Source organism: Saimiri boliviensis, chromosome 17 (assembly GCF_048565385.1).
Source record: "Saimiri boliviensis isolate mSaiBol1 chromosome 17, mSaiBol1.pri, whole genome shotgun sequence".
NCBI classification, from domain to species: Eukaryota; Metazoa; Chordata; class Mammalia; order Primates; family Cebidae; genus Saimiri; species Saimiri boliviensis.
This window is the reverse complement of record NC_133465.1, coordinates 69,928,757-69,942,068: the sequence shown is the minus strand read 5'-3', so window position 1 is coordinate 69,942,068 and position 13,312 is coordinate 69,928,757. Positions and strand designations below refer to the sequence as shown.

Below are 13,312 nucleotides of genomic sequence, written 5' to 3'. Positions count from 1 at the left end.
GGGACTGAATGGGCGCAGATGGGCGGATGGGAAACAGCCCCCCACGCGCGGGCGGACACCTAGGGACACCGGACGCGCGTCGCGCCTGTGGAGGCGAAGCTGCTGGGGTGCGGGCGGCTGCTCCCCCGGGACCCCCTTTCAAAGAGCATTCCCGAGGCCGCTGCGAAAGTCCAGCCCCGGCGACGGCGGCTGCCCGGAATCGGGCCGGCTCCGCGGCCAGAAAGGCTCGAACCGCTGGGGCGGCCTCCGAGAAGTGCCCGGCGTCCAGGCAGCACCGGGTGGGGGCTGACGGTCCCCGGGAGGGAGGACGCTGAGGGGTCCACAGAGCCTGAGGGCTGGGGGAGGGCAGGCGCCGGGGTCGGGAGCCGTGGGAAGTCCCCGGACCCAGGCTGCTCCGCGGCTTTCAACAGCGCGCGGACACCTGATAAACGCGGGGCTGCCCGGGGACCCCCGCTGTGGACTCCGCGGCACTGACCACCCGGCACGCGGATGTTGAAGATCTGGGTTCTTGGGGACCCAGCCCGGCTCCCAAGGCCCTGGATCCGATGGTGTTCCGTGCAGCCAGGAGACCCGAACCTCTAATTGTGCCTCCCGGACCCCCGAGGTTTCCCACCCGCGCGGAGCCCCGTCGGAGGTGTGGGAACACCATGCAGGAGGTCCATCCTCGAGGCGGGGGCCACAGCCCGACCTCCTTCCCCTGGGCTCTCGGAGCCTTCGGGGCAGCAGCGCCGGCCCAGGCGGGAGCGGGGAAGGAGGGGGCCGTGGCGGCGCCCAGAGGGGCGGGGCGGGTTGGGGGGACGCGAGCGGAGGCGGCCCCGGGGGCGCGTTCCTGAGACCCCCGCCGCGCCGCGGGCCCGGGCCGCAGACAATTAAAGCGGGATTCCTCCCCCGCTGACGTCGGCGGCGCGAGGCCCCTCCCGCGGCGGCATAAAAGGCGCGGGCTCCGCAGCGCAGGCGGCAGTGGGGGCCGGAGAGCGCGGCGGTGTGGACCGCGCGGCCGGAGAGCGCGGCGCCCAGAGCGCGGGCCGCTCGCGGAGCCACAGCCCGAGCCGGGTCCCCGCCGGAGCCGAGCCCCAACCGAGCCGAGCCCGGCCCGGAGCTCCGGGTGCCCGCAGCCATGCCAGCCGGCCGCGCCGCGCGCACCTGTGCGCTGCTCGCCCTCTGCCTCCTGGGCGCCGGGGCCCAGGATTTCGGGCCGACGCGCTTCATCTGCACCTCGGTGCCCGTGGACGCCGACATGTGCGCCGCGTCCGTGGCCGCCGGCGGCGCCGAGGAGCTCCGGAGCAGCGTGCTGCAGCTCCGCGAGACCGTGCTGCAGCAGAAGGAGACCATCCTGAGCCAGAAGGAGACCATCCGCGAGCTGACCGCCAAGCTGGGCCGCTGCGAGAGCCAGAGCACGCTGGACCCCGGAGTCGGCGAGGCCCGGGCGGGCGGCGGCCGCAAGCAACCCGGCTCGGGCAAGAACACCATGGGCGACCTGTCCCGGACACCGGCCGCCGAGACGCTCAGCCAACTCGGGCAAACTTTGCAATCGCTCAAAACCCGCCTGGAGAACCTCGAGGTCCGCGCGCGCCCTCCGGCTCCGGTTCCCCCTCCGGCTCGCTCGCCCCTCTGCCCTCCCCCACCCCGTTCTTTCCCTACCCGGCCAGGCATCCCCCACCCTCGCCTCGGCTGCGCGCGGGTGCCTGGCCGGTGCCTCCGCGCGCCTGCGAGGCCCCATGGCGGCCACTCGCCCCAGCTCCCTGCCCGGCCACCCCCGCAGTCGCCCCGAGGGGACCGCGCCGCGGGCCTTCCAGCCACGGTCCCGAGCCTCGCCTAACCGTTTCCCCCGCTCTTGCCCCCCGCAGCAGTACAGCCGCCTCAATTCCTCCAGCCAGACCAACAGCCTCAAGGATCTGCTGCAGAGCAAGATCGATGAGCTGGAGAGGCAGGTGCTGTCCCGGGTGAACACCCTGGAGGAGGGCAAGGGGGGCCCCCGGAATGACACCGAGGAGAGGGTCAAGATCGAGACCGCCCTGACCTCCCTGCACCAGCGGATCAGCGAGCTCGAGAAAGGTACTGGGGCCGGGGGAGCCGCGCTGCCTGCCCCCGCCTGCTTGCCCGACGCTGCCTCCGGTCCTAACAGCCCAGCTCCGAGCTGCGCGAGCGCAAGCCACCCTCCCCACCCAGACCCCTGCAGCCTTTTCTCACCCCTCACACCCCTGCCCAGGTTCTGGGTTTCTAGTCCGGGTTTCTGGCAGGGCAGGGTGCCCTGGGCTGGGGCTGTGTCTGGGAAAGGGGAGCAGAAGGGAGGAACGGATTGCATAGTGCCCCCTCCCCCATCCAGACACACTCACACACTTCTGCTGGATTTTTCAAGTCTGATTTGTTTAATCCTCAGTAACTTTGCACAGTGGCTGCCGCTGGCCCAAACCCTCCCTGCTTAAGGAAGCTGGTCCGCAGCCTCCGAGGACAGCTGGGTGCAGGCTGGGTGCTCTGAGTCCCCAGGCCGCTGGGGCTGTGCAGCGGGTTTCCTCCCAGCTGCCATGCCCCTGGTGTCTTCTCACGATCCCCAGCTCCTCCCCACTTCTGCCCTGAACCCCTACCCCGAGGTTTTCTATTCTGAGTGCCCCAGGCCCTGGCATCTTTCAAATCCCTGAGGCTTCCCAGTCACCCACTCAGGCCAGCCCGGCTCTCACCCGGGGCGCCTGGATGAGCTCCGGAGGCTCTGCCTTGAAGTCGCAGAAATCAAACAAGGTTGTAAAAGCGGGGAGGGGGGGGTTGCCCTGTGCGGAGCAGGGCCACGTGACCCTGCTCAGACCGCAAAATGTGCCGGACAGATTTAAACAGTGCCATCTTAAGGCTTGTTATGTAACTGAAAAACAGATCTGGAGAAGGAAGGACCTTAGGAGAGAGGGAGAGGGAAGGAGGGGGAGCCTGGGGAATGAAAAGCACCCTGGAATGGAACGGCCAGGGGCTGGGTCCCTCCCCACCCCCCACCAGGCCTCCGTGGGTCTGGGGAGCTGCCCTGAGGGGGTCTGCCCTGCTCTGCTCCCTGACAGTTGGTTTAGAGGAGGGGGTGGTTGCTGGCTGGGCAGGATGCCTTCTAGAAATAATTTTTGGCCTGGGGAACTGATTTCTTTCTGGGCTCCCTGGCAGGACCACGGCTGCACACCCAGGGGTTGGCGGAGGAGGGGGTTGTTCCTGGGCTCTGGGCCTGGTCCTGTTGCCCATTGCTGCCCAGGAATGTTTTGCCTGGAGTCAGTGACACCACACCCAGGGTGCCACAGTATATAGATTGACTGGGGGTAGGGGTTGGCACTCACTGGAGAAGTGGCTGTCAGAGGGGCAGGGGAGAAGATGGGCTTTGTGGAAGGGTAGGCCACCAGGCCTGGAGGCTGAGCTATGACGACGCTTGCTCACTAAAAGTGTGTGGCGGCATCCTAGAGCAGTCACCTTGGGGATCCCTGGCTCCAGAAGGGCGTCCCGGCTCCTGGCTGCCCTCCCCTCAGCAGGCTCCAGGCAGAGTCCCGGGAAGGGCCTTGGAAATGGGGAGATGTTCATCCTCACACACCGAGAGGCACTGGTGGGTCAGATGCAATCTAGCATTGAGGGAAGAGTGTGGGCACCAGGGCCTGGCTGTCAGGTGGGGAGGCAGAGGTGGGGAGGCAGGAGCGCAGCCCAGGATGAGTGAGGAGGGGAGCCCCGCCCCATCCTGGAATCAGGTCGGCCCCAGAGGGGGCTACTCTCAGGATAGCTAGCCTCATTCCTCCTCTGCAGCCGCCGGGTGCTCCGTGGGTTGACCGGGTGTGCACTGGCTTGGCTGTCCCCATTCCCTACTCACGCCCACCACACAGCCCAGTGTACATGCTGCAGCCCACCAGGCACTACGCTCCCCCGTCACCCCCTGCCCCGGGGATGCCAGCATGTGGGAGTGAGAGCCGGCCAGATCCGGAGCACCGAGAGCTTGGGTCAGCTCTTTATGGACTGGCCCTGTGCCTTGGGGCAAAGTACTTGACCTGGGAAGCCACCCACTCGGCCCCTCCGGAGTGGAGACCGGAGCCTGCCTTGGCCGCATCACTGAGCTTGGTGGAGACAGAACTCACTCAGACACACCCATAAGCACTTCATGCAGGTGCAGCTGTCAGGCTGTGTCCTACCCTCCGCAGGGCAGAAAGACAACCGCCCTGGAGACAAGTTCCAGCTCACCTTCCCGCTGCGGACCAACTACATGTACGCCAAGGTGAAGAAGAGCCTGCCCGAGATGTACGCCTTCACCGTCTGCATGTGGCTGAAGTCCAGCGCCGCGCCGGGGGTGGGCACGCCCTTCTCCTACGCTGTGCCCGGCCAGGCCAATGAGCTGGTCCTCATCGAGTGGGGCAACAACCCCATGGAGATCCTCATCAATGACAAGGTAGCATGCCCCCGGCTGGAGGGACGGCAGGGCGAGGCCCCCGGGCTCTGGCTCAGGTTGCATGCTAGGACAGGGCTCTGGGCCTGAGGAAAGGGTTTACCAGGTGGGACTGAGGGAGGGGGAGGGGGAGGCCAGGGGAAGTGGGAGGGGCACCGTCACTTCTATTGGGAGAGCAGGGAGAGCTGGACCTTCCCAGATGCCTCCTGGGGTGGGTGTGGGAGATGGCAGAGAATGAGCTGTGGGGCCTGGTCCAGCCCGATGGTGCGATCCGACTCTTTCTCCACCAGCTGGCTTGGGAACTGGCTTTGCCCCTCCATACTGGGGGCCCAGAGATGCTCTAGGGTAGTAAGGGGGCCTTAGAGATGTTTCCTGAGTCCAAGTCTAGCCCACTCAGCCCCCTAACTCGGGGGGAGGACAGGTCTGTGTGACCCCCTGGAAGAGGATGGCACGGGCAGCCTTTCCCTCCAGTGAACCTTCCCCCTCCTCCCCTGTTAGCTGCAGAACCAGCTGCCAGCTTTCGAACTGCCTCAACTCCAGGCCAGCAGTGGTAGTCAGTGGCTAAAATCTGCACTGCAAAGTGGATTCCAAGCCCCTGTTCCTGTTGCTCTCCCCCCCAAAGGGCGGTGCCATTCTGGGCCCCCTTTCCCGAAGTGAAAAGGATGTGAGGTTTCTTTCCTCATCGTCACCCTCCCCACCCGGAATGGTAGCAGGGGAGTGAAATGCCAGGTTGGAGGCTGGTCTGAGCTTTAAAAGGCGTCGTGCCCTATGGCATCTCTCGGATCCTCGGCCAGGGCTTGCCGTGTTGTAGAGTGAGAGGGTGTAACAGCTGGAGATGGGACGCTGGAGGAGAGAGGAGGCTGCAGAGATGTCGCATGGGTGCCTGAGCGGCAGCAGTGAACTCAGACACCAGGGACAGCCTCCAGCCAAGGGTTTGCTGTGTAGCCTAGCGCAGAGGGAGGAGAGTGAGTAGGAGTGAAGAGACTGCACCCACAGGGCCCTTGGGGGTTCCCTGGGTGGAGTGCTACATTTCCTGTGTGATTCTGTGTCCCACTCCCAGGCGGGGCTGGCAGATGGGAAAGTCGGGCCTAGGTGCCGTGAGGATTCAATAATATTTCCTGATATTTATTTTGCAAGTAGAAATAGAACAACTGAGGCCATGAGGGTCCTGGATTCTGAGCCGTAGCCCCGTACCCACCGGCGTCTGCCTTTCTCCTTCCCAGGTGGCCAAGCTGCCCTTTGTCATCAACGATGGCAAGTGGCACCACATCTGCGTCACCTGGACCACCCGGGACGGGGTCTGGGAGGCCTACCAGGACGGTACGCAGGGTGGCAGTGGCGAGAACTTGGCGCCCTATCACCCCATCAAGCCCCAGGGCGTGCTGGTGCTGGGCCAGGAGCAGGTACTGTGCTGGATGTGGTGGGGAAAGGGAGAGAGCCCCAGAGCCAGACGCCTGGAAGGGGAAGGGGAGCGAGGAGGGAAGGAGGCAGCTGGAGAGGCGGTTCCCCTGAGCAGCAGCCTGGGGGCAGGCCGGGCTAAGCCTGTGCTCTGGGCGGCCTCATGCTTGAACTCCCTGCAGGAGTGAGCTTTGGTTTCAGTGCTCTCATAGCTGCAGCAACACTTTCTTTGCCATGGGAAGGCCAATTCTGCTTTTAGCGATGAATAATTTAGTTCCCGTGAAGTGGTTTGTCTTCCGCTGGGCACCTGGGAGGGAGACGAAGGGCTGTAGAATCCGGGGCGTCTATTCCTGTTGGGCAGCTGCAGCTGGCGTGGAGTGACGTCTGGGCAGGGTTGTCATGGCTAAGGGACCAGCTGCAGGAGGGGCAGAGCCCAGGTGCCCCCAGGAGAAGGTCCAGGGCAGAGGTGGTCAGCACCGTCCCTTTTCTTGAGCTCCCTTGGGGGAAGGACGGATGGAGGGCTGGAGAGTCAGGGACAGGGAGACAGAACGGCACCCAGGAGTGGCCCTGAGAGTCCGCGATGGGGAAGGCACAGAGACACTGACCCCCAGCCTAGGGATAGGCCCAGATCACCTGGAGACCCCTCCACCCTCATCCTCTGTTTTTCTCTGAAGGACACTCTGGGTGGTGGGTTTGATGCCACCCAGGCATTTGTGGGGGAGCTGGCCCACTTCAACATCTGGGACCGCAAGCTGACCCCAGGGGAGGTATACAACCTGGCCACCTGCAGCACCAAGGCGCTGTCCGGCAACGTCATCGCCTGGGCCGAGTCCCACATTGAGATCTACGGCGGAGCCACCAAGTGGACCTTTGAGGCCTGTCGCCAGATCAACTGAGCGCTGCAGGCCCGGCCGAGCCCGCCCGCCCGCCTCCCCCTGCTTGTGCGGCGATGATCCGTGCGTCTTCTCTCCCCTTTCCCCAGGAATGAACAGAGGCCGTCGCCCCTGCACACGCACACGCACACAGCCTGGTTTTGTCCTCATGCACACGAAGCAGCCCCGCTCCCACCTGTCCCTGAGGAGGCCCCACTTCTCTGTAGGGGCCCGGACTCTCTCAGGCATGCCCCACTCACAGCTAACGTGGGCGCCGCGACGTTTTCAACAAGCCAGAAGTAGGTGAGAGGATCTGTGTGTGCGTGTCTACATGTGTGTGTCTACGTGTGCGCGTGTGCGTGGCTGGGGGGAGGCCTTTTCTCTGAGGACATACTTCCTTTCCTTCTTTCTTTTGGCTTTGGAGAAATCTCACGGTGAAAGTCCGTATCTGCCGACTTTGTCAGCCGCGTGCGTGCCTTGGGGCTGGTGCAGCTCGGTGCACGCATTTGTCTTTATTTGCAAACCTTTTTCAGAGCGGCGTATCTTTACATGGATGTAATAAAGGTTTTTTAGTGGTTTCTTGAAGGCCGGGGGGACCTCTCTATGGAGAACTTTTACTTTGTAATAGAAGTGAATTGTCTCCGAAGGGTGAAGGCAGACTGTCCTGGGAGGTACCCTGTGCTCTCCTGTGGAGGAGAAGGGATGGCTGAGGTCACTGGCCCTTACCCTAGGGCCAGCCAGCATCCGTCCCTGCTGTTTGCATCTGAGAGCAGCACCCGGCCTGGGAGGCCGGCCTGTGTGCCCAGCTCAGTCGGCTCTGCCCCAGGACAGCCCTGGCCTCGGCCTTCCCACCCCCGCAACATCCTTCGAGGCTGGGGTCTGCACCTGCCTTCCCGCCTCTGGACCTGTGCTGCTTCAGCCCAGGTGTCGAGGGTGCCGAGCGAGGAGCGTCCCACCCACGGCCCGGGAAGCCAGGCCCCAACACCCCTCTCCTTTGGCCTCCGGCAATGCAGACCAGGGGCTTCCAGAGGGGACCTTTTAGGTAAGAAAGCCACATTTTGATGAAGACCTGGCCACATGGGGCCACGGAGACTTCATCCCAGCCTGTCGGTGGGAAGATCCTCTTTGGGGGCTTTTGACAGCCATATCCCTCCCAGCACACCAGGCCCCAGGTGAGCTGGTTCAAACCCCTTCAAGGGGGCTCCGGAGACCTCACACATGGGGTCAGGCCTGGCCAGGGTGGGGGTCTGAAACCCACTCCTCCATCTACGGGGCTCACGGCCTACAGCAGCCCCAAAGTGTCCCTGGCCGGTGACCCTGAGACCTGACCAGTGTCCAGAATCTTTGCCTGTTTTTGTCCCCTGTGAAAAGCAACATGGACATTTCCTTCTAGTCCTTCCAAGGAGGGGAGAGAAGTGTGTGTGTGCCTTTGTGTGTGTGGTGTGTATGTGTGTGTGTGTGTGCTGAGTGAGAAAGAGAGCAGGCTTGGGAGGCCCTGCCCAGGGTAGGGGGAGCTCCCTGCTCTGTACCATCTGGTGGTCGCACGCCCTGAGGGCACCCCGAACCCTGTCTCCAGGAGTCTCATTAGCAAAAGGCTGACAACTCTTTCTAGAAATTCTACTGCACTGCCTGGCTCAGCTGCAGCTGCAGACGTTTCTGCAGGAGGAGCAGGTGTTTCTGTCTTCTGTTCCTTCTGGGGCCACCTGTCCCCTTAAACACAGGTCCGCGTTGTGTCAAGAACCTAGTGCATCTGTGTGTGTCTGTCAGTGTCTCTGTGTCCGTGTTCTTGTGGGTGTCTGCACGGTACCTGGCGCCGGTCTGCAGCGCATCACTCCCGCGGAGGGGGGCAGATCAGGCGCCGCGCTGCGTGTTGTTCAACAGTGGCTTCTTCTTAGATCATCGTGCTTCATCAGCACCCGTCGGGTTGTGGCATCCTTGGGTCTGCAGGGATCTTCTCCGTTTGCATGTTCCTTGGGGTGGCGTGTTCCTTGCTCCCTGGGTCCGACGTGTGTTCCCGCACCTGCATGGACTGCCCGGTTCTGTGTCATGTGCTGAGTGCCGCCCAGTGTTCTGTGACCACCCGTGTAGCTACTGAAAATGGCTGGGTAAGCAAGCCGAGGGTGTTGGAGGAGGTCAAGAGAGAGCTCAGTTTCCCTCTCCCCCTCCCCTCCCCAAATACACCAAGAAGCATTTTTAACGTGTAGGTTGAGAACAAGCCTAAAGGATTCCCGTCGCTGGGAGCCAGCCAGAGAGCTTGGAGTCGCCTCTCTAGACCAGATCTAGCCCCACCCTCACTCCAGCCGTCTTGGAGTCCTTGTCTAGGCAACACCCAGTGCGGGCTGTGTGGGGTGCTCCCCTGCCAGCCCCTCCCACCAGCCCCATCCCTGCCGACGTACTGGACCGCAGACCACCTTCTGCCCCAGTGGGCCAGGTGGGAGCTGTCCGTTCAGGACCACGAGCCATCCTCTGCCCTGACTAGCGAGGGGCAGAGCACACCCCAGTGCTTATGCCTCCACCCTGTGGCTTCCTGGCCCGCTCACCTTCCTCGTCCCTCCTCTGACCCACCCATGGTGCCAGGGCCGAAGCTGACCTTTAGCTCCCTCCCGCCCCTTGCTAGGGTCTGAGCCAAGCCCCTCGACTCCCTCACTGTGTTGACACTTGGTACTTTGCTGGTCCCAAGAAAGGTCAGTGACACAGCCGCAAATCTAATCCGCGTAGTTCCCATCTACTCCTTAATCTGATTGATGTTCCCTCTTGCACTGAATAATACATGCCTCTCTCAGGTAAGCCATTTTATAAAACAGGAAGATGAGAAGCACTGCTGAGGCAGTGTTTGCTTTTGCTGAGCTGGCGTCCGACAGCTCCCTGGGTGTCCGGGGTGGGACAGCTGTTGACAGAAGCTCTCTGGCCCTCAGGGGCTTAGATCCCACTTGAATCGTAAGCCTTCTTGCTTTTGATAACACGGTATTATTTCTCTTACTGTAGAAGAAAAAGTTTATTACCAAACAAGAGTATTTTTATGAAAGAAAAGGACAAACCTATAAATTAACTCAACCTATATCTCCCTTGAAAATACTTTCAGGCTCCACCAAAACGTAGAACTGAAAGCATGTATTTTGGAAGAAAGAGATACATTTTGTATGCTTTCTTTTCCTTTTGTAATTTCCCAGTTTATTTTCTAAGACTGCAAAGATCACTTTGTCACCAGCCCTGGGACCTGAGACCAAGGGGGTGTCTTGTGGGCAGTGAGGGGGTGGGGAGAGGCTGACATGAGGTTCAGTCATTCCAGTGAGCTCCAGAGAGGGGCCACCTGTTCTCAGAAGCATGTTGGGGACCAGGAGGTAAAACTGGCTGTTGATGGTGACCCTGTGTCTTGGAGCTGACTTACTAAGTGGAATGAGCTGAGGATGTGAGTATCAGTTCCAACCTGGATGGAAGCAGCTTGGGTTACATGTGGTTCACATTAAGAGGATAGAATCCTTTGGAATCTTATGGCAACCAAATGTGGCTTGACCAAGTCATGGTTTCATCTCTTAAACACAGTGTGTAAATTTATTCAACTAACGATGGGAAATGTATTACTTCTGTACACAGTGGACTTGCACAATTTGTTGAAGGGGAACAAGTCATTGAAGAGAAAAAAAAAAAAGCCCAATACTTAGAGTCCCAATTTTGTCTTTTTTGCCAAAAACAAAAACAAACAAAAAAAAACCCCTCTGGTTGATATTGTTATAATGTATATATTGTATAATATGAAAGAGAATCGATGTATCTTACTTTTTCATTATTTGCTAACCAAAGCTGTACATTTTTCATATGATCTGCAGCCTTTTGGGTATCAAATGGGTCAAAACCATGGGACCTGCCACCTCCCATCAGCAATTCTGGAAATGCACTATTTCTACCGGTATTCTTGCTTTTTTTTTTTTTTTTTTTTTTTTTTTTTCATTTTCTTGCTGAAATGACATGAATTGTTGAGTTTATTTTTACACAGTAAAGAGTGGAGAAAGACTGTGGTCTCCTTACAGCGTCTCTTCTTTTCTGAGGCTTGCTGGTGCCGCCTCCCCTGCGCCCACCCCTCCCTCACCTGCGGGGAGTGCATGCCACTCGTGTCCATTGCCCCATGCCCTCAAACAACCCCATTCCATCTGGTGACCCTGGGATGTTGGGTGGCGGGGTCTCCACGTCACAGGGACAGCTGACACAGAGAGGCCTGGTGATTCCCCAACTCAGCAAGGCAGCTGGGCCTGGCGTGTAGGGTCACTTCCCATTCCCCGTCCCCTCCTGGGTGGACTCGTGGTCCACAGCTGGGCCTGGGTTCCAGGTGGCCCAGGCTTGCTGTGCCCAAGCAGAGCTGGCAGTGCTGCCCCACGTCTGCTAGCGGGGCCTTGGCCATCGCTGCTTGCCCTCCTGATTGGAGAGTCCAGGCTCCTTCCCGCACTTGTCTGAGAGTGTCCCCAGACCCACATTACAGAGGGACAGATGGCCACGGGAACGCTGGGCCTCGGGCTGAGCTTGCTTCGCTGTCCCCCGTTGTGGACCTGGCTTGACTCTGGATGTGTTTAGAGCTTTTGAGCTGTTCTGTCCAAGGGACAGAGTGACCAGGAGCCAGGTGCCCTGGGGTGAGCGATTCCAGCACACTTACAACCTGCAGTCAGGGGACATGGAGCCAGAATCACCTGCCGGGTGGTTTGGTTGGTGTTGCCCACCTCACACACACACACACACACACACACACACACACACACACTACGTTGCCAGAAGGGACTGGTCACTCTGGCTTCCTGTTGGTATCACCCAGGGATTCCCTGCCAAGTGCTCTGGTCTTCCCTGGCCAGGCCTCAGGAGCGGGGGTTTGGTGGGTGTGAGTGAGCCACCTGTCACCCAGGATGGTGTGGAGGGAGAAGGTTTGGCCTCAGCAAAGCAGACAGGGAACCCCCTGTGGCCCTGCAGGAAGAGCCTTGGTCGAGAGAGAGACCCTGCCAGGTGGGAGGCCCCTGGCCTGTGTTCCCAGAGCTGTCCTTGCTGGGTGGTATTCACCCCAGGGTGCACGCTCATGGCCAGGCCAGGGTTACGCCGGATTCCAGCAGCGATTCCAGGTGACACACTGCCTCGTACCTCTCACTCAAGGAAGTACAGTTATTATGTCCGTGATAATGTCACGCTTACATTTCTAATTTTTATGTGAGAACTCATTCAAACACTCAGGTTCTTTAACTATCATTAGATGCAAAGTACTTTCTGCATTTCTCAAGCCAGCTTTTGGCTCATCCGTGAATGCCTTCAGGGGGCCGTGGAGCTAGGAACAGCAGCTTGGAAGGAAGCCACGGGCCTTGCAGCTCGGTGGGGTGAGGTGGGCAGAGGGACACAGCGCAGATGTCAAAGCCAGAGGGTGTCTCGGAAGTCATTGACTTCAGCAGCCTCTCGGGTGCCTGAAGCTGTTCTCGGCTCACATGCTGCTGGTGATGTGGAGCTCATTACCCCGGAGAGGTAGACTGTCCTATTTTCAGACAGCTCTGACTACCGGCAAGTTTTCTTTTGCGCTCCTGTCTCTTCTTTTTCTGTCGTTTCGTGCTTGGTTCCTTGCATGGAGCTATGGTTCCTGCCCATCTGTCCCGACACAGGAAGATGGGGCTCCCTGAGTCTTCACCAGCCCTGCCCCCACGCAGCAGCCTCCCCAAAGTGCGCTGGGCCAGGGGCGGCCCACCTGCATGGCGGGTTCTTCTAGCTCTGTCCCTACGGAGAGAGATACTACGTCCAAAACCTATAGAAGTCTGCACCTTTGAGGGTTGCCTGGCCCGGCTCCCCAACTGTTCAGATGAGGGGGCTGAGGTCCAGAGGGGCTGTGTGACTCGTTCAGAGTGGCACAGCTTGACCTCCAGGAATCAGAACCTAGGATCTCTGACTCCCAGCTCAGTGCTCTCACTTGGCCTGGCTGAACAGCAGAGTCCTTAGCTATGCTGTGGGGCTGTGAAGATGGGATGAGGAGCTGTATGCACAGGGCCTGGCACGAGCAGGTACAACTAGGGACAGGCCCCCTGACTTTCTGCCACACCAGGATACGCCCTTCCAGGTTCCTCTCGCGAAGGCCCGACATGGCCCCTCACTGCCCCAGGCCCCTTCTCATGCACCGCTCCCTCCTCGGATGCGGAAGGCTCCAGGGGAGCTGGGAAGTGTTGGCCGCAGGTTGGACCATGGGACACCCCAGCTGCAGTCCTGGACCCCAGTACCTCCCATGTCATCTGTGCCAGGAAGCTCAGGCGGTCCGGGGGGCCCTGCTCAGCTCCCGAAGGCTGCTTCCCCTGCCCCCACGCAGGACCGCAGGGCACCTGTCCTCAGATCTCTCCTTTCCCACCTGATGAGCTGCTCTGGGACTTGTCAAACACTCCACCCAAGCCCCCTGAGCAGTAGCAGGGGAAGCTGGACCAAGCCCTGGAGGGCTTGGAGATGTGGTCTGAAGTGGCTTCCTGCAAAGGCAAGGCCTCTGGAAGCCTGCGTTTATTCTGGGAAAGGGCATCTGGCTCCGGGTCCCCCAGGTGACCTCTTCCTGTCTTTGGTGCTCCAGGAAGTTGGGCATGTGTACAGCCTTGTGCCCAGCTGTGGGCTCCCAAGCAGGAGCATCCCAGTCGAGGAGTCCTGGCCTATCCTCTCC

General features: G+C 60.4%; 1 protein-coding gene across 1 annotated transcript; it reads left to right on the top strand.

The window, feature by feature from the left end:
* The first annotated feature begins 929 nt into the window (after positions 1-929).
* On the top strand, positions 930-10,672 carry NPTX1 (neuronal pentraxin 1). Its single transcript, XM_039476607.2, has 5 exons — positions 930-1,561; positions 1,848-2,055; positions 4,149-4,393; positions 5,614-5,793; positions 6,463-10,672. Exons 1-5 carry the CDS (start codon positions 1,118-1,120, stop codon positions 6,682-6,684), a joined length of 1,299 nt encoding a protein of 432 aa, XP_039332541.1. The 5' UTR covers positions 930-1,117; the 3' UTR covers positions 6,685-10,672.
* Positions 10,673-13,312: the final 2,640 nt, after the last annotated feature.